General features: G+C 35.7%; 1 protein-coding gene across 4 annotated transcripts in view; it reads right to left on the bottom strand.

Annotated features, from left to right (window-relative positions):
- The window catches only part of LOC123872306 (rho guanine nucleotide exchange factor 10), a 62,618-nt gene extending 39,179 nt beyond the window's left edge, over positions 1-23,439 (bottom strand). Inside the window, exons 1-3 of one of the 4 annotated variants that reach the window (XM_045916511.1) lie at positions 22,955-23,439; positions 18,148-18,251; positions 6,116-6,218 (exon numbers count right to left, since the gene is read on the bottom strand). In XM_045916511.1, coding sequence (XP_045772467.1) covers positions 6,116-6,218; positions 18,148-18,251; positions 22,955-22,998 — 251 coding nt within the window. In that variant the 5' untranslated portion in view covers positions 22,999-23,439. Of the gene's footprint in view, positions 1-6,115; positions 6,219-7,525; positions 8,119-14,657; positions 14,847-18,147; positions 18,252-22,954 lie in introns of those variants that run through there. The other 3 variants (XM_045916512.1, XM_045916513.1, XM_045916514.1) reach the window with 3 other exon arrangements.
- Positions 23,440-24,949: the final 1,510 nt, after the last annotated feature.

Here is a 24,949-nt window from a genome sequence, read left to right as displayed (position 1 = left end):
GACATCTAACATAGACATTGCTGTTCGAATTAGAGTTTTGTTAATAGTAGTTTTGTTTTCACTAAAGGATCTACAGTCGCTAATGTGTTAGCTTTAGTGTCAACTAGCTGATGCCCACGACTTCGTTCGCGTGTATTTAATGTAGGCAATGTCGCGTTAATGTGGGCAAATGCCTACTAGACTATGAAAAAAATTTCGAAAAAATGACTAGACTATCCTCGAGCCAACTATTAAATAATCACACTATCACACTAATACTATAAAGGGGAACGTTTGTGTGTATGTGTGTATGTTTGTTACCTACTTCTTCACGCAATAACTAATGAACGAATTGGGCTGAAATTTAGAATGGAGATCGATTATACCCTGGATTAGCACATAAGCTACTTTTTATCCCGGAAAATTAAAGAGTTATCAAGGATTTTTTTAAAATCCTACATCCACGCGAACGAAGTCGCGGGCATCAGCTAGTCAGTGATAAACAAGACAGACGACGCACTGTCTGTGGCCTCACCAGCTTATCTATGTGACCTATAGCTTGTGTCATAACACACCGCAAACACAATAACATGCATGAATTATGTTCCTTTTGTGCACCCCTACATTATTAAGCACCTAACTTCGAAGTAGGTATTTAGTACATAGATTGTATTTCAACAAAAGATAAAAATATCCAATTCTAGGAGTGCGACAAACGCCAACTAAGACACAAGACACAGAAGTAATCCAATACTTAAAAGCTTTTGACTTGAGACAAATTGAGGTTGCTCAACTGTATTAAGTTGGTAGGTACGCCATGCTTGTCCATCTCTATTGAAAAAATCCTTACGATGAGGCAGCGTGAAGCGTTTCAGTTTTAGCTACTGCGACTACGCCTCTAGTGGATATAAAGACTCTGTGTAAAATATTACTTTTCTGAATATTCGAATGATCTAGCACACAGGTCACAGTGCCCAAAAAATAGAACGTATGTACAGTCTAAGGCCGTAAGTCGTTTAGCACCTTAATATTCGCATGGCACGGTTATACATATGCGATAGGTTTGTGTGGCGGGTTTATAGAACAAGGTCATAAGTGGGACAGGTTTTTGATGCGTGATGAAGTTTCGCGGAGTTGTTACTCGAATTCTGAGGCCGACTGTACCTGAAATCAGTACCTAGGTATCTATCTACCTTTGGTGGCGTAACCAAAGGTTCGGAGAATGTCATGAAACAACAGATGAAATGGAGGCAGACTCTAATAATAAGTTTTATTTTATTTTATAGTCTATTCTCAGATTCCACCCCAAATATTGCATTGCTAAAATAAAGGCCAATTCTTATGGCTATGCTCTATTGCACAACATGGAGTGGAAATAAAAACTTAACTATTTAATATGTCAATTGGAGTTAATAGACTATCATCGGAACCGATTAATTAAAATGAATGGTTAAACTAGCCACGTTTATTTATAGCTTTAAAATCTGATAAATGTACTCTATAAATTCTCTGAGTGGATACATTTTGCAGTTTCTGTAAGGATGATCGCTTCAGTCTGACCGAAGCTAATGCGCGATCAGTATAATTGCCTTGAAAAATAGGATCTACATTATACTTGACACAAAACACAATAGCATTATTAACCTGCAATTGCGTGTCTTGTAAGTTGTAGCAAAGCAATTAAGGCCGCAAGTTCAGGTATTATCGTCTGCTAAGATATATAGGTAGGTACCTACTGTAATATGTATACAGGCATGAGGTAACACCGACAATAGGGGCCTGAATAATTATCCTGTAGTTACTAAAAGAAGTGAATTATCACTAACGAATATGCTAATTGTTCGATGTAACCTTGACATTCTTTTGATGCCTAATGTAGCGTCAACTTGACAAAGTTACAACCTATTTGTAAACGATTAGGCAAAACGCATGTGTTAATTTTGAATTACACAAGGAATTACAGACAAATCTGTATGGTACAACGTGTAGAATGCTATATGCACTACCCGCTCTCCTGCTACGAAGAAACAAACAACGCACCACCACAAAGTGCGACGACAACGTATTTAACGCATTTCCTAGAAGTTATAATTTGTAATACAAGGAATTGAATAGATCGGAGCACGTAGAAGCCGTGTTGTTTCCATCGCGCTCCAAAATGTAGAATAGAATAGATTTTTATTCTAGTAGACTTTTACAAGTATGTAGGTACTTTTAAATCGAAATAATCAAAATAATTTTCTCATTATTAAGGCCGAGTGTCCAGCGGCAAGTAGAACTTTTGCAAGTTGCAGAAACAGACAGCTTTTTGCACCCCGTTTACAAACACTCATAGCAAATCAATGTCTGCAAGTTTGCATCCTAAAAACTTGCAGAAATTGACACTGACATGGAAATGGCCGGGATTTCTGCAAGAAAAGTCACTGAAAACTCGCGAATTCATGTAATGAAAAATATTTAAAAAAAAAAACAGTCTGGATTGATTGCTCAGGCCGAGATGGGTTGCAGTGGAAAACTTTCTTTTTAAAGCCAACTTTGACAACTCAGACGAAAAATGCGTCAGAGCCTTTTTGGAAATGTTTGCCGATACGCGTCATGGGTTCAGAATTATTTTGACAGGCCGTATTATACGGTTTATGACTCAATTTAGAAAGCGTGTATGTTTGGCGTTTCACTTAAATGGTAAATACAACATCGTTACTGCAGGAGCGAAAAATATAAAACGAGTAGGAACTGACATAAGATTATGGTAATGTAACAACTTGTAATAAACACGTCTGTCCACGGAATATCGGGTATTCCGAGTTTCTGCCTCACCCAGAAACTGTGTGATACATATAAATGTTTTCGGATTTGTAAAAAACGTTTTATATTCAAAAAGGCTTTTAAATCGGTACTTTCGGTTCAAACCTACGCTACAATCGCTTCAAAATTCAAAAATACATATTTCATGTCGACCAACTTGTGCCTCTTCATGACATGATAAACAGATTTTACTAAAGCCAGTAACAAACTCGGCAGTTACTTAAAGCCTAGCTAACTTTAGCGCTGGTGGGATTGATACACATCCGTTGCTACTTACGAGTTACACATCCAAAGTGTTAGATTCAATTTCCGATAGTCTGCGCACGGCATAATGTGTCTCTCTGCCGCTTTCTGATTTCTGGTAGTGTATCTATATGGAATGGTCAAACTCTTTTACGACATTCGCGTAGATACTAATCAGTACGAATGGCGATGTTTGTGAAATGTGTGAATCCAAACTAAGTAATATTATAAATGCGAAAGTGGGTCTATCTGTCTAATAACGTTTGAACGGCCCATCCGTCTAACTGATTTTGAGAGTACGAGAACATTTGGTACAGAGATAGCTTGCATGAGACGGATATAGCGTACTTTTTATTCCGAAAAATTAAAGAGTTGCCAAGGAATTTTAAAAAACGAGATGCATGGTAACAAAGTCGCTGCCACCAAGTCTTTAAAAAGTTACAAGGAACTTACCTTGTTAGTTGATAAAGAAGCTCTTTATACTTAATTGCTATGCTTAAAATAGTATAATGTTGCGGTGACAGTCACCACGGAGGCAGTGCCCTCTGAGCACAGGAAATTCGTGTTAATTGTTGTACGCGACACCGCTAATTGTCGGGCGAGAGACCACACCACAACGGTCACGGGTTTCGAAAGCGTGTGCTAACCTCAAACCATCCGATACCATACAACTAACTGGGAAGTTAGCGTAATACGTGTGTCAATACGAGCGTACCAAAAAAACTAAACCAAATTAAGGTTAACGTGTTGATAAACCTTTTTATTATACGTATGTAACAAAACAATGAACTTTCACTGTTTTTAATTTTATTGAAGTGAACAACGAATAGAGCCAAACATTAGATAACTTTTTTTTATTTTGATAATTATTTAAACGTTTGAAAATGCTCTCAAAAATATTTATTATTATTAGCTGATGCCTGGGAGAATTGGTTAGATTTTCTGGAGTAAAAAGTAGCCTATACATATATCACTCTCCAGGTCTTTTACTATATTCATAGAAAAGACTCACGCCAATCCGTCGTTTAACGGGTTGCGACAACGTGATTGAAGGACAAATAGATACATTTTCGTAGTGTATATGGGTGGGTAGTCATGATTCTTAAAAGATGAGGATCGGAGCAAAAGCCAACCAAAAGTTCGCAAAACAATTTTTATAGCATGTTCGATAACGATAAGAAAAAGGAAGATTTATAGTTAATTTACTCAATCATGGTCTCTATTTTTACATGTTTCTTATGTCGACTAAAATTCAATTTCCAGTGAATTCGGGCCCTTTTAAACTTTTGAGCAATATGTTAAAGATCAAATCATAAGTTATTGACTATTATTATAGGCTTTATACTTAGTAAAGACTGGAAAGCAGTTCATTTCATCCCACAAAGACGGACCGATCCAGTCTTCTATAGAATTAAGATGACCACAGAGAACAACCTGAATATATTACGTCCACTTAAAAGACCACAAGCGATAATCTCGAGCTATCCGATGTGGAATTACATTATAATAAAAATATAAAAATCAGTCAAGTGCGAGTCGGACTCGCACAAGAAGTGTTCCGTACCATCGTACGAGAAGTTACCTACTTCATTTTATACGTTAATTTTTTACATTTTTGCCACATTTTGAAATATTTACTATTTTTTTTGTTTGTTTAAGCGACAATAGAAATACACATTCTGTGAAAATTTCAGCTCTTTGCCTATTACGGTTCACGAGATAAAGCTCGCTGACAGACAGTCGGACGGACGGATGGACAGCGCAGTCTTAATAATAAGGTCCCGTTTTAGCATCATAAGGGTAACGGAACCCTAAAACAAAACATCTCGTAAGTGTTCGATAGCTTTTTATGGCTGTTAAAGTGGTTTGAAGTGCTATTTCGAAAGTCAAAGGTCTACTACAGCCCTAAATGTATCAGTTGCAAGCTCCCCCATCTTGTACGAATTGGTTCTAATTCCGGAATAACCATCAATCATACTTAGGAAAGACAGCTCGAACCTATTTCCTTCGTTTAAAATGATAGTAATGTCGTGGGTTGAGTGATTTTTACTGTTTTATTAAGTTAGTTACGGCATATTGTTCTTCATAGTCCAATAGACTACAGTCTACACCGTTGCAGTTAAAAACTAAATAAATGCAAAATGGTATTCTAGCTTTCAGAAATATGGTCGGTATGTTTCACGTTTAATTAGTAATCAAGGCAGCTGTGAACTTTTGTGAACTTTGACACGGTATGTACATTATTCTTTGTAACTATCTACAGGCTGGGAATCACATTGTTGTATCGGTCAATGTAAATAATTACAATAGGCACATAAAGTCCTACATTATCAGAGTTTAAAGTTTCGCTGTTTTTTGTGTTATGTACTTATGTTCTTCAAAGGACAACTTATATCAGTGTATAATTTAGTCAATTTGGTTGGTCGTTATGTACCACGTCTTTGCAAAAATCCTTGGCCATTAAAAATTAAATAAAAACAAAACATAAAACAATCCCTGAATACAAGGTCCCTTTAAAATTGGGACTCGTGCCAAGTGACATATATAAAATGGCCATTTTACGATTTATAAGTTTGTCGCCTCTAAGAAATGTTCTTGGAGAAGGTTATTAATGCTAATTCATGATAATTATTATACAAAGATTATACAGGGTCATAGCTCATAATATTTATACAAATAAAGATAACAATACGAATACAGACCTCTAATAAAGGGGTGTTACAAGTTTGACGTGTGTATCTGTGTATCTGTCTGTGGCATCGTAGCTCCTAAACTAATGAACCGATTTTAATTTAGTTATTTTTTGTTTGAAACGTGGCTTGATTGAGAGTGTTCTTAGCTATAATTCAAGAAGATCGGTTCAGCCCTTTGAAAGTTATCAGCTCTTTTCTAGTTACTGTAACCTTATATGTATAGGTGTTATAAATTTTTAATTTACACTAATTGTATGATAGTGTTTTTTACATACATATCAAAAATTGCGGGTCCTGCGTCTTCTGGGTTCGCGCCCGACGTTCTGACCGCTAAGCCACGGTTTCGCTTACACCAGTGACGAAACTTAAAAACTATTTAAGAAGTAACTGCTCACCTTGAGTCCAACGTGGAGTTGAGCCGTTGCGAGCGCCTGAGCGGTGTGTTCCGCACCGCGCTCACCGGCTCCTCCCAGCTGCCTCCTGCTGACCGGTGCTCATCTGGGGAGAACACTCTATTACAACTCGGCTGACAAGTATCAAGTAACCCTGTACGCTTTACAATCAACGTAGGTAAATGAAAAAGTCTTTATTTTTCTCCGGTAACAACTGCGTTCGTTAGAAACTGTGTTACCTACAGTAATTGTTAACGCCCACCTCCAGATAGAGAATATTAGGTACCTACTAAAGAAAAGAAAAAATAACAATGTTAAAAATCAACGAATATTATGTTATCCTACTAATATTATAAACGCGAAAGTTTGTACGTATGTATGTATGGATGGATGTTTGTTATTCTTTCACGCAAGAACCACTAGACGGATTGGGCTGTGGAATGGAGATAGATTATACCCTGGAACACATATGCTACTCTTTATCCCGGAAAATTAAGGAGTCCCCACGGGATTTTTAAAAACCTATATCCACGGGAACGAATTCGCGGGCATCAACAGCTAGTTAGTGGGTAATAGTTAAGGCCCAAGTTTCGCCGGTGTGTTGGGGAAATGCACTTGGAACAACTAAACGAATTGAAGTGCACATTAATCCAGTGCAGTGGGCCATGAAGTGTATTATGATCCAAATGATCACAAAACATGAAAAAGAGGGCAGCTACGATACCGAGAGAAACTGCGCTTACTTCGCCTCACGCGAGGTTGTCGCGAAGTTTCCTCAAAATTATAAGTAGCAAGCCAACGAGCAGGCGGTTTTGAATAACCAAACATTAGCTCGACTACAATATTTTATTATTCTAGTCTACACTGTAGGTCTCTAGACCTACGTACCTACTTATTAAATAAATTAAATAACTATTACTTGTAGTATAACGATATCATAATACATCTAGCAGGTACCTATTACTTTTTAATTGTTTTGCATAATGAATGAGGAAAAACACGTGTTTTTATGGATTTCTTAAAGGTTGAGACGACGGTGGGCGTCGCGTCGTTAGTATGCCTTATACTCTGACTTCATGCTGTTCACACGTGCTTGTCTTTGCATGATTGTGGATCCCTTGTTGAATAAGTTAATTCGTGCAGGCATGTAAGAGTATTAACTAAAGTGGTTCCTTACATCCTATCCTAATAGTAAAATGAGATAGAAGAAAAACAGCAAAACTATTATATCACTAGGACCAACATAATTAGTTAAAACCCCCGTTGGTACCCTTGGGTACTGAACCCTAAAAATAAAAAGTATGCAAGCAAGAAAATTAAAATATGAGTAGGCTAATAAGATGACAAGAATCGTAAGCAAATCCCGGGAATGATGACCGTGATTAAATAATTTCTATTTTAATGATAACTTACATTGGTTAAACTTCATTTGTGATTCCGTGAAACGAAGCATTAGAGAAAAAAGAGACACCTATTAATTAAATTAATCTTACAAAGAGACATTTCTTCTTTAGGTGACACGGATAAGTTTTGAGGCCAGTATTAAGTATATACATATTATTATACAAGTCTAAAAATCATAATTTATCTGCTATAATAATAATCGAAGCCACAAAGTAAGCAACATCAGACCTTGAATTCGCAAGCGTGGGAGTTGACGCGACCACGATTTTGCAACACCTTGCATATATTTAACATCAAAATAATTTGATTATTGTTACTGTGCTAAACGACTTAGTTACGAAATCAAATAAAATCTATGAAGGTTAAGTGCAAGTGTTTACGAACTCTTGTAGTATTTCTTTATCAGCTTGTGCTTAAATTTCACGAGTTTGTCCTCGGATTTTCTTGAAAGTTTCATAATTTTTACACTGAATCACTTCACTGCTGCATGAATTTTTTGGATTTTTTTATATAAAGTTAGTATTGTAAAATTTAAATGGCCTCTTACATTGTACACTGAACACATGCTAACACGATACGGCAATACGTATAACTAAACGTTAAAGTGACGTATTATCCCACAGACCCACACAAATGTATAATATGGTGTCACCACTCACCACGTTCAACGCATACTAAAATAAATAGCAGAACTATCATTTACCCCCGGTTCGGTGGCTAAAAGTTGTTTTAATTATTAATAAATAACACTTAATTCTTCGTTAAAATGATACCTAAAAACAATTTAATATTTGTAAGAATGTACTCATCAAATTCCACTTCATTCTACTGAAATAGATAAATAATCAATTCACTTGTCAGGACTCGATTCCTACTGTGGCCTTATTTCAGTTTTTGGCGATTTTATCGATACCTTAAGTTATAGGCACAGGGACATAAAGCACTAAAAATCAGCCACTGTACAGACATCACTATTACAATTTTACTATAACATGGAATAGATAAGATAAAATGTGTATGAGTGTACGTACTAATGTGGTTCTCTAGTACAGGGTTCATGACCCATTAACAATACAATTTGCGACATCACGATACTAAGTAGAAATGTCGCACTTATAACACTTCTGATAAAGTTGAAAATCGTGTGGTGTTATTTAAAATAATCATTCGGTTTGGTTGCCTCTGCACAGATGCCTGTGCAAATATTTGCACAGACGATTGCTTTAGTGTACTTACCTACCGAAAACAACTGTTTGTCTTTTTGTGCTAACAACTCTAGGTAAATGTTTAATCAATTACAATGACGAAATAAATAAATTCTGTGTGTCTACACATGATACTCGTAGAAAAATACGTAGAAAGTATAAAATACCTACTTCTGATGAAAAGCACCTTTTCTGTGGTGCCTCGCATGACACAATGACACAAAGTCCAAAAATCTGATTTTCGGTAATCGGAATACTTATATGCGTCATTAATACTATTCTATTCAGTGGATCTAAGGTACCTATTTATTAACCCCCGACCTAAAAAGAGGGGTGTTATAAGTTTGACGTGTGTATCTGTCTGTGACATCGTAGCTCCTAAACTAATGAACCGATTTTAATTTAGTTTTTTTTTTGTTTGAAAGGTGGCTTGATTGAGAAGTGGGATATTTTTAGACACGTAACTTTCTACTCGAGAATGACATCTTCCTAAGGTTAAGTACCTATCTAATCACACAAATTACAAGAGGGAAAGTCAAATAGTACAATACCACTGAATAGAGAGTCAATCCTTGCATTCAATGTGCAATACAATCACGAATGCATTTAGGTACATCTGTTATCGTGAGTAGATATTATGTATTTGAATTAAGACGTCCGTCCGTTTACTGAACAATGTCGACCTCCATTCCTCTAAATACTGTAGACATGACATGACGGAGAAAACCTCTCTATAGCTTAACACAAGCAAAAGGATTAACTGAAAAGAGTATTACCGATTATCACGAAGTTTATTGCGAATTGCAGTAGAAACGTTGCGTGCAGTAAAGTTGGTGCAAACGTATTCGAGTGAAAGAATATCAATAAGTGGCAGACCTTTGACGATTCAATAGAGAGAATCACCTAGAAGAATTTTTTGACTATGGCGTATTTAGGTACCTAGGTGTTATATTAGTAGGAGTAAATCCCGAACTGTTAAGGGCTAAACAGCGATGATAGCCTAGTGCCTAGTGGCGAAGACTCAGCCCCGAGTCGGAGATCTGGGGTTTGATCCCGGGCACCTCTTATTTTCCTAACATCAATACTTTCATCGAAATGTCTTATTTGAATATATCCAATACAGAATAATAATAATAAGTAAGCCAACGTATACGGCCACTGAGATCTAGTTAACATCCGTAACATGTCTGAAATATTGATAATCATAATTAATTAGTGAGTTCAGTAGGTACTTAGAATACATATCCTGATTATAATATTATTATCAACAAAACCAGGTCCCAGTCGCACAATCTATGTCAAAGGCATAATAACTCTTCAATATAATTGTTTGCCCGCAACGCCCTATTTGCTGCATTCTTATCTAAAACTTGCAATATAGCGGCATGAATCATGCAGACCTAGGTTCAAACAATGACTGTATGAGTGACGGGGCGTGCAGGGCGGCGGCTCTGATCTCGATACGATGCCTAGAGATAAAGCGGCACTGACCGACCGTAAATCGATTCGTGTTGGACCCATGTTGGACCTGCAATTTCGCTGTTTACACCGAGGTCATGTCAGTCTAATCAGGTCATCGGCCCAAGCCACAGTCTAGAGGTATTGGTACCTGTAAATAAACGTGTGTGATATGAATCGAGCTGTCAGGTGTTTTTCATTGAATGATATCGTTTTGACCTATTTGTTTGACATGTGAATTTTTATCAAGCAAAATATTTTAAGGCCCTCGTAAGTCTTACCCCCTGACTTTATCATCATCAATTCTTTGTCGGCTCACCACCGATTACGATACTCTTAGAAAGAAAATGGTTTGGCCATAGACCATAGTAACACACTGGCCAAGTGTGCGGATTGGCAGACTTCACACACCTACATGATGGAGAACTGCCAGGCATGTAAGTTTCTTCACGATATCTGCCTTCACCGTTAAAACAAGTGATAGGAGGTACTTGATTCTATGGTATATGCATAGTCTATTTGTAAATAAGAGCTATGTACCTGCATAAAAAGTAATAATGTAATAAAACTTCACGCAAAGTAACTAGAACATAATATTTATTGGAATAACCAATATCAATGGACAACAACATGCTTACGTTGCAAAGTTACACTTTGACGTCAAAAGTACAAAATGTCATCCATTTCATAGTGAATCGTCTAACAAATCTAACCGCAATGAGTAACTTCAGGTAGGCAAGTGGGTATTAATTCCCAGAAAAATTGACAAACTCGGGAAACTAAAGAGTGTTGTTATTCTATCACATATTTTCCCACATAATATAACTAGGTTTATTCATATTAGCTTATAACCGCGACTTCATCCGTGTGGACAACACACAAGCCCCTATTTTACCCCCTTAGAGATTGAATTTTTGGAAATGCTTTCTTAGCGGATATTATCTATACTAATAAATAAAATTGGAGTGTCTGTCTGTAATTTCGAAATAACTACCTCATATTAAGCTCATATGGTTATTTGAACGATACCATAACGGAATCACACGTTTTTAAAATTTTTGTCTGTCTGTCTGTCTGTGAAAAGGCTAATCTTGGGAACGGCTGAACCGATTTTGACGGGATTTTCACAGACAAGTAGAGAATTGACCAGGGAGTAACATAGGCTACTTTTTTAACCGACTTTCAAAAAGGGAGTTGTGTTTTTCTACCTATGTACACCGAAATCTCCGAGATTTCTGAACCGATTTGCGTCATTTCTTTTTTAATCGATAGAGGAACTTTGCGACATTGTTTCATAAAAAATTTGGAGACCAACTCCTCAATCCTGATGCTGCAGGGGATCTGACCAATCCACGCGGGCGAATCTGCGGGCATCAGCTAGTTCTACAATAAAAAAACGGCCAAGTGCGAGTCAGACTCGCGCACTGAGGGTTCCGTACTCGGTTATTTTTTCCAACATTTTGCACAATAAATAAAAAACTATTATACATAAAAATAAATAAATATCTGTTGGTTTCTTGAAGACACGACGGACAGACGGACGGACGGACAGACAGAGAGACAGACAGACAGGCAACAAAGTGATCCTATAAGGGTTCCGTTTTTCCTTTTGAGGTACAGAACCCTAGAAAAAAAGTAAATCCTTCACATTCAGTGAAAAATTTAAAATTCCAATTTCTTTTTTCAAATAGTAGACCTTATGACCGATTAAGTTAATAACACCGATTTCCAATACCACGTACATAAAACGTAACCTAAAACTGTTAGTCCAAATGTATTTATTCAATTTATATCAAATCGATGGGGGCAATGGGTCGGTAGGAAACTTATTTAATATTTATTCAGTTGGTTAAAAAGGTTAGTAAATATTACAATTAAATTGCTCGCGATTACCACACTACCACAAGAATATAACGATATTACTTACTATTATCTCCGTTTCTATCTGTATTTCGAAATATATAATAATAATTAGTATAATATTATCATGTCTTTATATCCTTCCTTACTTAAAACATATTTTATAACTACACTTGTTTTCATAGTAGAGTAGCTTAGCAAAATTCTTCGTAACAAGTGTAAATTAAAAATTTATAACACCCCCGACGATCCAAAGTATCTGAGTTTTCCAAAACATCATTTTCAAATAAATAATTATGTATTTAGGCAACGTCCATCTTGACAGCTTGACATCTTGACATTTGTCTATTGACATAATATTATGAACCTAACGGTTATCTAACCTTCTTTTCTACAAGAAAACTAGAAAAGAGCTGATAACTCTTAAACGGCTGAACCAATTTTTTTAGATTATAGCTAAGAACACTCTCGATCAAGCCACCTTTCAAACAAAAAAAACTAAATTAAAATCGGTTCATTCGTTTAGGCGCTACGATGCCACAGACAGATACACAGATACACAGATACACAGACACACAGATACACACGTCAAACTTATAACACCCGTCTTTTTGGGTCGGGGGTTAAAAATAGGTCTCTTTGTTTATCAATTTGTTATGCAATGAGATAGTTAAATGCCTAAAGGGACTTGGGACTTCTTAGATAATTTTAACAGATGTAAAATTTACTAAAAAAAATGTCAAACTAGATCCCAGGCTTCGCATACATGTATCTAGGCTTGTTATCTCAAGAAGTCTAGATTGCGCCCTATATCTGACTATTTCATTAGCTGTCATTTAAAGGTTCTGGTCTGGTTTAAGACTTTTATTAGTTCCATAAAGGAATTTCCACTTATATGAAACTTACAGGCTATGTTACAGAGTTCAAAATTACATTTTAGAGCGCGCAATTATTATAGATGTGTTAGTAGACAATTAAGATATGTTATTTCAATTTCTAACTTCTAATACATAATATTATAATATTACACTAGTGGGTAGATTTATACTTAAAGGTTAACAGCTATAACCTGTCTAACTGTTGTCTATTTACATGACTTGTCTATGCTCTTGACCTATTAGATTAGATATTTTATTGATTTAACTAACAATATTATCTACTTATTAAATTAAAGGATTTCCTGTTTCATTAATACCTAATACTTTAGTTCATTAATAAATGTTAGTGTTATATCATTCATTATGTTACTAAAACTATAAAATGTTATGTCAAAAAACCAGAATCATATTACTTATATTTAAATAATAATAAATTACTTAATTGCAATCGAATGCCTAATCTCTTTTGCCGTTACAGTTTTATTATAATGGCTATACCAAATGTCATGGTCCGTTTAAATGTTATCGTTTTATTATACCGACTCTAGTAGGAAATCTATGAATGAATTAATCAGTTGACTCATAGTTTACCTTTTCCTCATTAATTCATTAACCGGTTAAATTAATTAAATGGTTTTATTCGTCATGCATAAGTAGTGAATCGAAGATTCGTATTAACCGTCTCTGTCGTAAATTGGCGGTTGATAACGAGTTTTATCGCACTAGATCAAATGGACTAAGAGCCAACGCGTGCCAGGCCTTCATTATTTTATAAAAGCTGAAAGTTTCTCTTCGTATTGTCCCCATCACAGGAAGGAACGATCAGCAACTATGAAGTTTGGATCATGGTGGCTTAGGATATAACAGGTAATAAAGGTATAAAAAATCTTACGTCAAAGTATAAAGTCCAATTTTTTTATGTTTTCTTCGGAATAGTATTAGAAATCACATCATGCCTTGCCCTTAAAGTTACTTCATAGTCGCTGATCGATCACTGCGCACAATAGGTACGCAGAAAAACTTTCAGTTTTATAAAATAACGACGTTCTGGCACACGCTGGCTCTCTCTCTAAAATAACTTCCAGTTTTTTATCAGTTTGCGCTTGATTACTTACTCTTATTTAAACACAATGTGTAATCGATCATAAAGAACATTCTATTAATATTTATACTACAGAGCAAAGGCATTCACTTTCATATCAGACTGAGACCTGGAATGTAGACATAAAACGGTCATCCAAAGTGGATTGTATATGTTACCTATCAATATACCTATCTACTGAAATTGTTTTTCTGTCACTCGGTGTATTTTAACATTGTAATATGTTTATGAACTCAGAATTTTTCCTCTTTCATTGTGAAAGAACTTGTAAAAGTCTAATTGTATAAAAATATTTTGAATTTAGATTTTTTTTGAATTTTCATTTGATATCCCACTCGATACAATAGCAAAAAAAGTTTTTAGAGACCCCCACTTTTTTGGATGTAACAACCGTCAGGTCGATTTTTTCGCATAAAATATAGTTTATGTCACCCGGGCCATAATAAGTTAACGAATCGATTGAAACCTCATTCATCAAAATCGGCTCAGTAGTTTAGGCACTACGGTGGAACATACGTAAATACTACATACATAGACTGCTAAAACCATAACACTTTCTTTTGGCTTTGCCGTAGCCGGGTAAAAAAGAATAATATTATGTTAAATTCGTTTATCAAAATAAAAATAAAGGAACGTACCTATTTGTTTGAGGGGTTCCTCTGTAACAGGACATAACCTAACTTTGTTTACAACAATGACCAACGTAAACTGCATCGCGAAACTGAACACTGGCACATTCACAACGACAATTCGGTCCTCTCACATTACTGTAACTTATTGGGCAATGCATCGTTCGCAACGTGCAATGCACTGCACAGACCGTTTAGAACTAAGCCGGATTTGCATAATAATTGTTGTTAACTATGACAATTGGTAAGCCTACCAACTAACTGAGGAAAAAATATCAAACAGCAACGCTCGTCCGTACAATTATTAAGTTCACGAAGTTAATTGTGAATGTGCGCCTCCCGCATCAATTGAGAGCAAGCTGCGCCGGCGCAACGGGGGAACTTTCGAGGACAAATATAAACACAATAGTAGCTAATTCTGTGAATTGCAATGTACTAAAATCAAAACGGCATCTTAAGTATGGAATACCACTCGAGGGACAAATAAAATTGTAATAACTCACGGCTTTAATTTCTTACTGAATTCTTAATAGCTCATCGTTGGTGTTGGTGTAATCTATATACTAATAACAGGCCACAAACTACAAAAGCTAATGAGATAGTGCCATCTTTTCATCATCAGCGATATTATCGATTAGTTTAAACAATCACTTGACGCATGTAAGTGACCCACATTTGCTACGTGTAGAAATACTTAAAAATTGCTTACAAGCACAAAAAATATTGGATCATAAAAACATGAGATAATGCAGTAAATACATAAATGTACAACTACATAAGTAACTATTTGAAATGATCTTGCCAGCAAATGTTCGGCGACAAGTAATGGAGTTAATTCTAAAAATAATATCAAGAGAAACACATTTAAACATACTCGTAAGTCTGGTGTAAGCTTCGTCCGCTAAGATTGTTATTTGGAGGGGTGATTTTATGTGTAAAACATTTGGTCTCAGATGTTATTTTAATGACTACGTAAAAGTTTAACCTTTTTCAACTGTGTCTTACTTCTGATACCATCAAAATTAAATAAAGTTCAAAGTGTTGCCTCCGAATAGGACTAAAACCGTATCTTAAAAAAAAGTTCAAGTTTTTGACGTATTTTTGTATTTTTGCCATTTTTCCATGCAAATTTTTTTAAGTATTTAATACCTTCTACATTTAGATCTTACTTTAGTCTTTACATCAATCAGCTTTACTGTAAACACCATAGGTATAAATGGAGAAACTTAGTTTAGTAATAATCAGGTTTTTAGCTTTAAACTAATTTACACGTTTATGGGATTCTATTTTTAGCCCTTTTGCAAAACCCACTTTTGAGTAAATACCATTTGACGGTTTGAACAGGATGTTAGTTAATACATCACGCCGCAGGACGTTGGATTTCTACTTCTTAAGCACTAGGCCACCAGGGATTAAATTCTCTAAGCAAGTTTATACGGCACCTTATAATGCAATTCATTTCGTTAAATTAGATAATAGTCTCTAAACTGCTAACAGGTTAACCTTGCGTACGACCTAAATTTCTAAAGCCCTATCAGCGATTAAAGCTTAAAATTGGAGTGTCGTGGGTAGTGCGTAGGATTTGTCTCACTAATCTAGCTTTGACGTAAGTATTGCGATAGTAAAGTAATTTAATTGGTTCCATGAATATATAATTAGCTTGAGAAAACCAAAATTAATCTGATAGCTAAGGAATGAAGTTTCAGCTGCGTAGTTTGCTAAGTACCCTGCGATTCGTTTGATGTTGTAAGTCCACGTAGTGAGAGCTCTACCAACGCAACGCTTATCACCAAATATAATATCATAAAGATCACCACTCTTATCAGCTTGGTCCAACGTCCATCACTTTTTCGAACTATGTGCCTTGCCACTGCCATTGCCACTTTAGCTTTGCAACCGGTTGAGCTATATTGGTTACTCTGGTTCTCCTGCGGATCTCTTCATTTCTGATTTGATCGCGTATAGAAACTCCTAGCTGAGATTTGACTCTATCGCTCACTGAGTGACTCTGAGCTTTCTTATTATGTCTCGATTCCATATGCTATCACTTAGATCGGATGCATAATATGTCAGCAGAATCGCTGGACGCAAGAGCTTAGATGGCGTGTGACGATGATGCAAATAAGTCTGTTTCTACAATAACCAACACTTCACTACACATCTTCGTGGCGAACACAATCATACTTTATCCTTTCTATACCGAACTCTGTGGGTCATAGTATAGTATTGTAAGGTTATTTTTAAAAATTGATTTGAGTTGTCAAAAATAATATAAAATTATTAATTTATCTAATGCAGGTAGTTTGATAAAATCGATATTTCGCTCATTCGATGTCATACAATCTGTTACTAGGAGGTCAACAAGATTGAACTTGCATAAATACGGGTGTTTTGAAGGTTTTAGTTCAGTCTCCTTCCGAGATTCGGAGCAATATCGCATATTTTCGGTATTTGGATTGTGAACTGAATAATTAGATGTTGTGATAGCAATCACGATCTAATTAAATTATTTATTTTGGCATTAGTTTGTTTAGATTAAAACTCTCGGATAACCTCTACACATTGAACCTGATGTTTTTTGTGTTGGTTTGAGAGGACATTCCAATAATTCGATAAAAATATTTAAATAATACCTGCTTTTCTGAGTGACGCCAATAATTCAGAAGCGGGACGTGTCTCACGTTGTCTTAATTTCGCTTTGGTATCTTTTTGTAAACAACCCACATTTGATTAAAATTTTTATTGAGTTTGATTTGGTGATTAAAATTTTTAGTTTTTTTTTAAGAATTTAGTCTTTTGTGAATTGGAAAGTAATTTGCAATGAGTGGTTCAGATTTTGTATACATCGAATGAGAAGTTAGTCGTTTGGATTTATTGTTGACTTGATATTAAAACTGAGAGTTCGGCAGTTCAAGGGTAGGTTTTAATGATTTGACGGAGGGCAGGATAGCCCATGATTTGGATTTGACTTAGGGCAAGGAAGCCCGCGACTGACATGACATGATTAATTAGAAACACGAGGACGTGTTAAATTCAGGACGGCCGAACTGTAAGGTTATTTTTAAAAATTGATTTGAGTTGTCAAAAATAATATAAAATTATTAATTTATCTAATGCAGGTAGTTTGATAAAATCGATATTTCGCTCATTCGATGTCATACAATCTGTTACTAGGAGGTCAACAAGATTGAACTTGCATAAATACGGGTGTTTTGAAGGTTTTAGTTCAGTCTCCTTCCGAGATTCGGAGCGATATCGCATATTTTCGGTATTTGGATTGTGAACTGAATAATTAGATGTTGTGATAGCAATCACGATCTAATTAAATTATTTATTTTGGCATTAGTTTGTTTAGATTAAAACTCTCGGATAACCTCTACACATTGAACCTGATGTTTTTTGTGTTGGTTTGAGAGGACATTCCAATAATTCGATAAAAATATTTAAATAATACCTGCTTTTCTGAGTGACGCCAATAATATGTAGAGAAGTAACTTACATTTAATGAGAACGACCGAGTCGTGGGGCTCGCACTGCACCTGGGTGGCGTTCATGGCCAGCAGCCCGCCGCTGCCGGCCCCGCCACCCGCTCCGCTCGCCTCCCTGTAAACACATTCCTGTTTTTAACACTGCCTACTTGACTTGACTGCCGCGTTAGTCTTCAGCTGTAGATGATTCTGGGATGGGCCACAAAATTCGTTTTTCGGTCAAAACTTTTGTTACTAATAACCTGGAGTGGATTTTTTTTCGTATTTTTAGAAGGAATCTCTAATGTTTTTGAAAATAAAATACAGCCTTTGTCGCTCAGGAGTAATGTAGCTTTCTACTGGTGAAATAATTTCCAAAACTGGTTCCAGAGATTACCCCCTACCACCCCTTCACACATACATAAACATACAAACATTACCTCTTTATAATCTTCCTATAGAATTATAGATGTTAGTACATACATACTTGACAGTTAATAAAATTAATATTGAACTAACAAAAGATACTTTAATAATTCAAATATTTAGTTGCTTACAAACCCATTCTTTTACTTAATATTATAAATACGTGAAAGTGTCTGTCTTTTGTCTGTCAGTTACCTTTTCACTTCCTATCCATATACAGACTTTGACAGAGGTAGCATCCATGAGGCAGATATGGACAACTTTTTAATCTGGACAATCCCTGAGTTCCTATGGAATTTTAAAAACTTAAATTCACATAGATGAAGTCATAGGTATTATCTAGTTTTACATATACATATTTACTGATGCTTCTACCTAAATAACACCATCTGGGAGTCTGGAAGTGACTCATAACTCGGTATAAACTGACGAGAGTTAGTCATAACATTAGATTTAGGATAGGGATAGCAAACAAATTGGAATGCAAACAACAAAATGGGAAATTCCCACAATGGAAAATGTTTGGAAAGTGGATTAACTACTTGCTTATACATAGGTCCTCATTATCAACCCTCAGATGTCCGAAGCTGGACATAGGGTCTCTTGTAGGGATAACACCACAAACTGCTATGTTTTAGCCTCAGATTGGACTAAGTTAGGTACACAATGTTTTGCGTCATTTGTAACTAACCTATTCTGGGTATTGTGCACTGAACAGATATATGTTCAACCTCAAGCTTCAAGACATGGATATGTGTAGGCTCTGTAAAGAGGATGGTGAAACGGCCTTAAAACTTATCTGTCAATGTTAGGCATTAACATAGTCTTCACCTAGGGAAACATATACTGCACCCGGAGGAGGCGAAAAACATCTTGGCCAAGAAACTGCTGCTGTTCCTGGCGAGAATTAGTATTGGACGAGAACTGTAAAATGGTGACGATCACAATAGATTGGCAAAGGTCAAAGTGATACAGGGACTGAAGTGCCCTGCATAGCCACCAAACCAACAAGAAGAAGTACTAACTATTCAGTCATTTAAGTTAATTTATTCACAAATAGGTAAGTATGTAACATTTTCATCTAGAATTTAAGTAAAAGGAGGTGATATTAAATTAATCAATTCATTAAACCTTGATAGTCCTCTTGCATACTTGTTACCTGGGAACCTACTAACTTTTACTTAATGCTTAAATATGCTTTAATTAAGTACTTATTTTGTTACTTAAGTATTATAAAAAGTTTATAATTCATAACGCCTTGAATGAACTATAGGTAAGTACTTAGTAACTGACTTTAATTAATGGAGTTTAGTACTTAAAATAAATTAAAAAAGTAGATCATGGTTATCTTATTTGCAAGATATGTAACTGTTTTTATTAACCAAAGAAATAACTACCCGTGTTAAATAGCTTGAAATTACCTAAAAATTTTCCAGAAGGGACATATAGACACTGTCATAGTGATAAGGCCCTATGTACTGTGAGTCCTGTTGATAAATTGATAAAACAGTGTTTGAGTTTATGTACAAACATCATATAATCAACATAATATGTTCCTGCCATCCTGTTGTGTTGGTGATAACTCATTAACTTTTTGCAGTTAACCCTTGGGGAAGGATTTAGCAACATGTTATTGTTATGTCTTAGATAGAATAAGGACTATGTTATGTTACTCACAGTCTTCTAGCATGTGGTTAAGTAGGTATGTCATGCAAAAAACCATTTTCTAACCTTTAAAATAGACTAGTTATTGCAGCAAAGTTTTACCACATTAATTAATAGACCCATCTAGTTACTTCTTACACACACAATAAAAGTGTAATCTACTGAAAAAAATAAGTACCTACTTAGTATGTCAATAAAATAAATTGTACTAAATCATTTTAGTTTAAGTCTGTTATTAATTCCCTGCAGTAACTTTATACCATACACATTGTTTGGTCAGGTGTCATTTGTATGAATGCCAGATTAGATTATCAAAATAATTTTCCAGTGTAGAGGAAGTTATTGATGGAAACATGCAATGAAAGCCCAGTGGTTAAAGACTTTGTCCTGCTTTCCTATTTGGAGTGTTTGGAGTACTACATCACCTAACTTGTCAACTAGATAGCACAAAATATGTACCTACCTAATTTGAGAACCTAAATAACCTTATTCTCTTTATCTTTGAAACTCTTAACAAACTTTGCAATTAACTGGCTAGATATCTAAAAAAACAGGTCAAGTGGGAGTTGGATTTGCACACAAAGGGTTCTGTGCCATAGTACAATAAATCTCAAATCAGTATAATAAAAATGTATCTGCAAGTTAATGATGGACAGTAGGTACCATCTTGATATGATTTAGTTAACTAATTAATTATTTGGTTGTGGACACCACTTAACCCCCAACCCAAAAAGAGGGGTGTTATAAGTTTTATGTGTGTATCTGTATATCTGTCTGTGGCATCGTAGCTCCTAAACTAATGAACCAATTTTAATTTAGTTTTTTTGTTTGAAAGGTGGCTTGATCGAGTGTGTTCTTAGCTATAATCCAAGAAAATCGGTTCAGCCTTTTGAAAGTTATCAGCTCTTTCCTAGTAACTGTAACCTTCACTTGTTGGGGGTGTTATAAATTTTTAATTTACACTTGTTTTATTAATCTGTAGAGTTCCGTACCTCAAAAGGAAAAAAGGAACCCTTATAGGATTACTTGTTGTTTGTCTATCTGTCGGTTTGTCTGTCAGGTTGTCCTGTCTGGCAAGAAAACCTATGGTTTAGTAAATTAATTTTTTTGTGAACATATTTTTTTAAATATAACCGCAAATTGAAAGTTTTCTTGTGCTATAAGCCAAATTTCATGATTCTAGGTCAACCGAGGTACCCCATTAGTTTCGATTTTTGACAGACAGACAAAGAAGCAATTCTATAAGGGTTTCTTTTATCGATTTGAAATATGGAACCCTAAAACTAACAGATAACTACTTACCTACCTACCACTTGAATTGTGAACAGATGAATACCAAAATAGTTTTTTTCACTTTAAGACAGATCCATGTTGTTTTTCTAGCACTTTCAAGTGTTTGAATTCATCACTCCAGTGAAGCGTAAAGATTGTAATGGTTTACAAATAGAATATTAAACATCTAGAATTTTCTTGGAAAGATTAACATTTATCATTCAAAAGAAAGTATCTATAGCAGATTTAATAAACTTTTATTTAGCTTCACTTTCACATTTATTTCAAATCTTGCAATAGATTTTTCAAACTTTTCTTCATGGCTGACACTGCTGGGGTACACCCTTACTAAAACTGTATGAACTGATAAAGTCAAAGTCAAAGTCAAAATCATTTATTCAAAGTAGGTACAATTGTACTCCTTTTGATGGTTGAAATTGTTAAAGTATTGATAGTTAGCCTGAATGATATTTTGGGTATTACTTACTTCAAAAAAATGTCCTTGATCTAATTTTTTAATCCATTATGCTGTGCAATGCTGCAATGGAGGATTCATGGATTATAAATCCATGAAAAATACTTAATTATTTTGACGTGTGTATCTGTGTGTGGCATCATAGCTCCTAAACGAATGAACCGATTTAAATTTAGTTTTTTTTTAGTTTGAAAGGTGGCTTGATCGAGTGTTCCTAGCTATAATCGAAGAAAATCGGTTCAGCCGTTTGAAAGTTATCAGCTCTTTTCTAGTTTTTTTATAGAGGTTTTTGTGTCGGGGGTTTTAAATTTTGAGTTATTATTCTTGTTCCTGTATGGGATTATTGGGTTATTATTATGGGTTTTTATGGGATCATTTGGTTGTCTGACTGGCTGCCAAGAGTAGGGAATCAAAGCCTTTAGGGTACTTACCCTTGACCTAGAATTAGGGGTAGTAGTATCATGAAATTTGGCAGGTTGCAATGTTAAAACCTTGAATTGGTGGTTAAATCACAAAAAAAAATAGTGTTACTTTTTGTATGGTATGGTTTTAGATGGTACAGAACCTGAATTTTGATCTCTTGAATTTTACTTGAACTCGCACTCAGTTATATTTTTAACCGACTTCAAAAAAGGAGGAGGTTCTCAATTAGTAAGAATCTTTTTAAAAAAAATAAACAGTAGACTCTCCAGTCTCCCTAATATGAATAGTACTTAAACGTTGGACTTTAACAAAACAAGAAGCCCACATTTTCCTTTAATTGCTTTATGAGTCTGTTATTATTACTAAGTAAGTAAATTCAGTTCCTTATTTACTAAATAAGGAACTTAGAAGGGGCATGTTACTATTTGATTTCCTTAAATTCAATGGGCTGTATTTACTATAGTAAGTAAGTACCTAATTATTGAATGAGTTGACATTTGACACCGATAAAGCTTGGACTGCGGTCTATGTCGGTTCTTTTAGGTCAAAGTACGATGAACTTGAACGTTGGTACTCACCGTAAAATGCTTATTGCCGGCACTTGCTTCCCTATGGAATGCATGCAGGCCGAGCCCGCATTCGGTAGGAAAGCATAACCCACTGTTTGATGCACGTTTGGAAAGTTTCCTCCACGGAAACCGGCCACGACAACAATCACTGATCACACTGCTGGGTTCACAGGCGTGTAACCTGACAGGAACGTAGGTACCGAAATAGCACCACTCTTGTTTTATTCACTACAGACAAAAGGCACTGGAATCCAAGCAACAACACCGAACAGTGACACAGGTTTTCAACGTCCGATTCGTTATGTTTTCAGTCAGTTCATTATCATTACACAATCGCATCTGCGAACGTATTTTTTCACACGCGCATGCACAGAAACTTGTTTCTGTTGCTTGTTGAACGAAAGAAAATAAGAATGAAGCGTCAATCTCACTACGTTAACCGAAAAACACAAGCAAGCAAGACAAACGCGCAGCTGGCTAGCCGTCGCCGCTCGCGGTCGCGGGTGTGGTGCGGGGGTGCGGCGCGAGCGCGGGGAGAGGGGCGAGCTCCCGTCGCCCCCCAGTCTTCCTGCCTCGTCTCGCAACTCATTTTCGTTATAATACGCGTTCATTTCATTTTATTTTGAACTTGCGTTCATTATCCGATATATTTTTAAATTAGTTTTATCTATATTACTCATGTAGTTAATCCAAAATATGTAAATAAAAAAACGGTAAGTACTTTATTTTATTTCACCGAATAAAATTATGTTTTTTTAGAATTTCATTACCCTACAGGTTTGTAATTATGATAATTACTTTGGTCCTTCGAGCCGGATCATGAAATCTACATAGAAGAAAAGATCTAAAATTTAATTTCAATAAAGGTCTGTTTACAGAATCCCATCTCTGTCAATGTTTAAATTCTTTTAAGGGCTTAGTAGTTGTCCCAGCTTCTGAAGACTTTAAAATCTTTGAAAAAGTAAACAAGAAGTCATACCTACTATAATTATCCTATGCATTTCGAATACCTACCTAACTAATTAGGTTTATTTGAAGTTGGAAAATTTTGCTGTCAGGTACTGTACGTCATGCAGTCGAGGTAACGACTGAAAATTATCCGCACATTCCAGCACATTCCATGATAAAAATGGCCTTTTCACACGACACACTTTCGTTCAATTTTCGAGAAAGTGATCCATCAATGACGATCTATCAAGGGGTCTCAGCACGGTCTCAGAGTTTTCTCCGTCATTCATTGGCGAGGGAGCTCGGACAACCCCTGTAATTACGCGCACTTTGCCGGCAGATGAGTAAATGCTTGAAATTCTGGGTTGCAGGGAAAGTGAAGTGTTAATACGACAACATGATCATAGCATATCGCTACCAGGTCCACGAACCGGGAAGGATTCCGCGAACTTTATAACTACCGCCGATTTAAATTGTTTATAGCATAATTGCCAGCTTATTCGCACAGCACCTGCATCCTAATAAATAACTTACCTTGTGTTGATCAGATAAGACATCTGTTTCTGTTTTTTTATAATGTTACCTCCCTACCCTATTCACCGGAAACGGGGAGCGGCTGGGTGCGTCTTTGAATGAGGAATCGAACTGTTTTGGTTTGTTTAGTTTGGGGAAAGTTGACAACAAACAGTGTAGGTAAAGTCTATCTAACGGAAGCTGGAGCGATTTTTTTGCGATTTTAAAAACCTGCAACAATACAGAAAAGTCATTGTTTTATCTCATGATACTAGATTTCATCATCTACAGTCTATTCCAGTCTACTGCAGTACTAAAATACATCTTCATTATTAGGTACGCCATATACTAATTAGGTAATTAGGTACTTCTGCTCTTGGGCTGCATTCACCTCTTTTTCACTGCCTTTTTGATATCGTCACACCTTCGCGTCGTCGTGCAGATGGTTGGTCGATGCTTGGTACTTCTAACTACATATTTTTATTAAAAAAAAAATATTAGTATTACTATTGATGTAGGTAATCTTAAGCTCCAGGGCACAGA

Source organism: Maniola jurtina, chromosome 15 (assembly GCF_905333055.1).
Source record: "Maniola jurtina chromosome 15, ilManJurt1.1, whole genome shotgun sequence".
Classification (NCBI taxonomy): domain Eukaryota; kingdom Metazoa; phylum Arthropoda; class Insecta; order Lepidoptera; family Nymphalidae; genus Maniola; species Maniola jurtina.
This window is presented reverse-complemented; position numbering and strand designations above follow the sequence as displayed.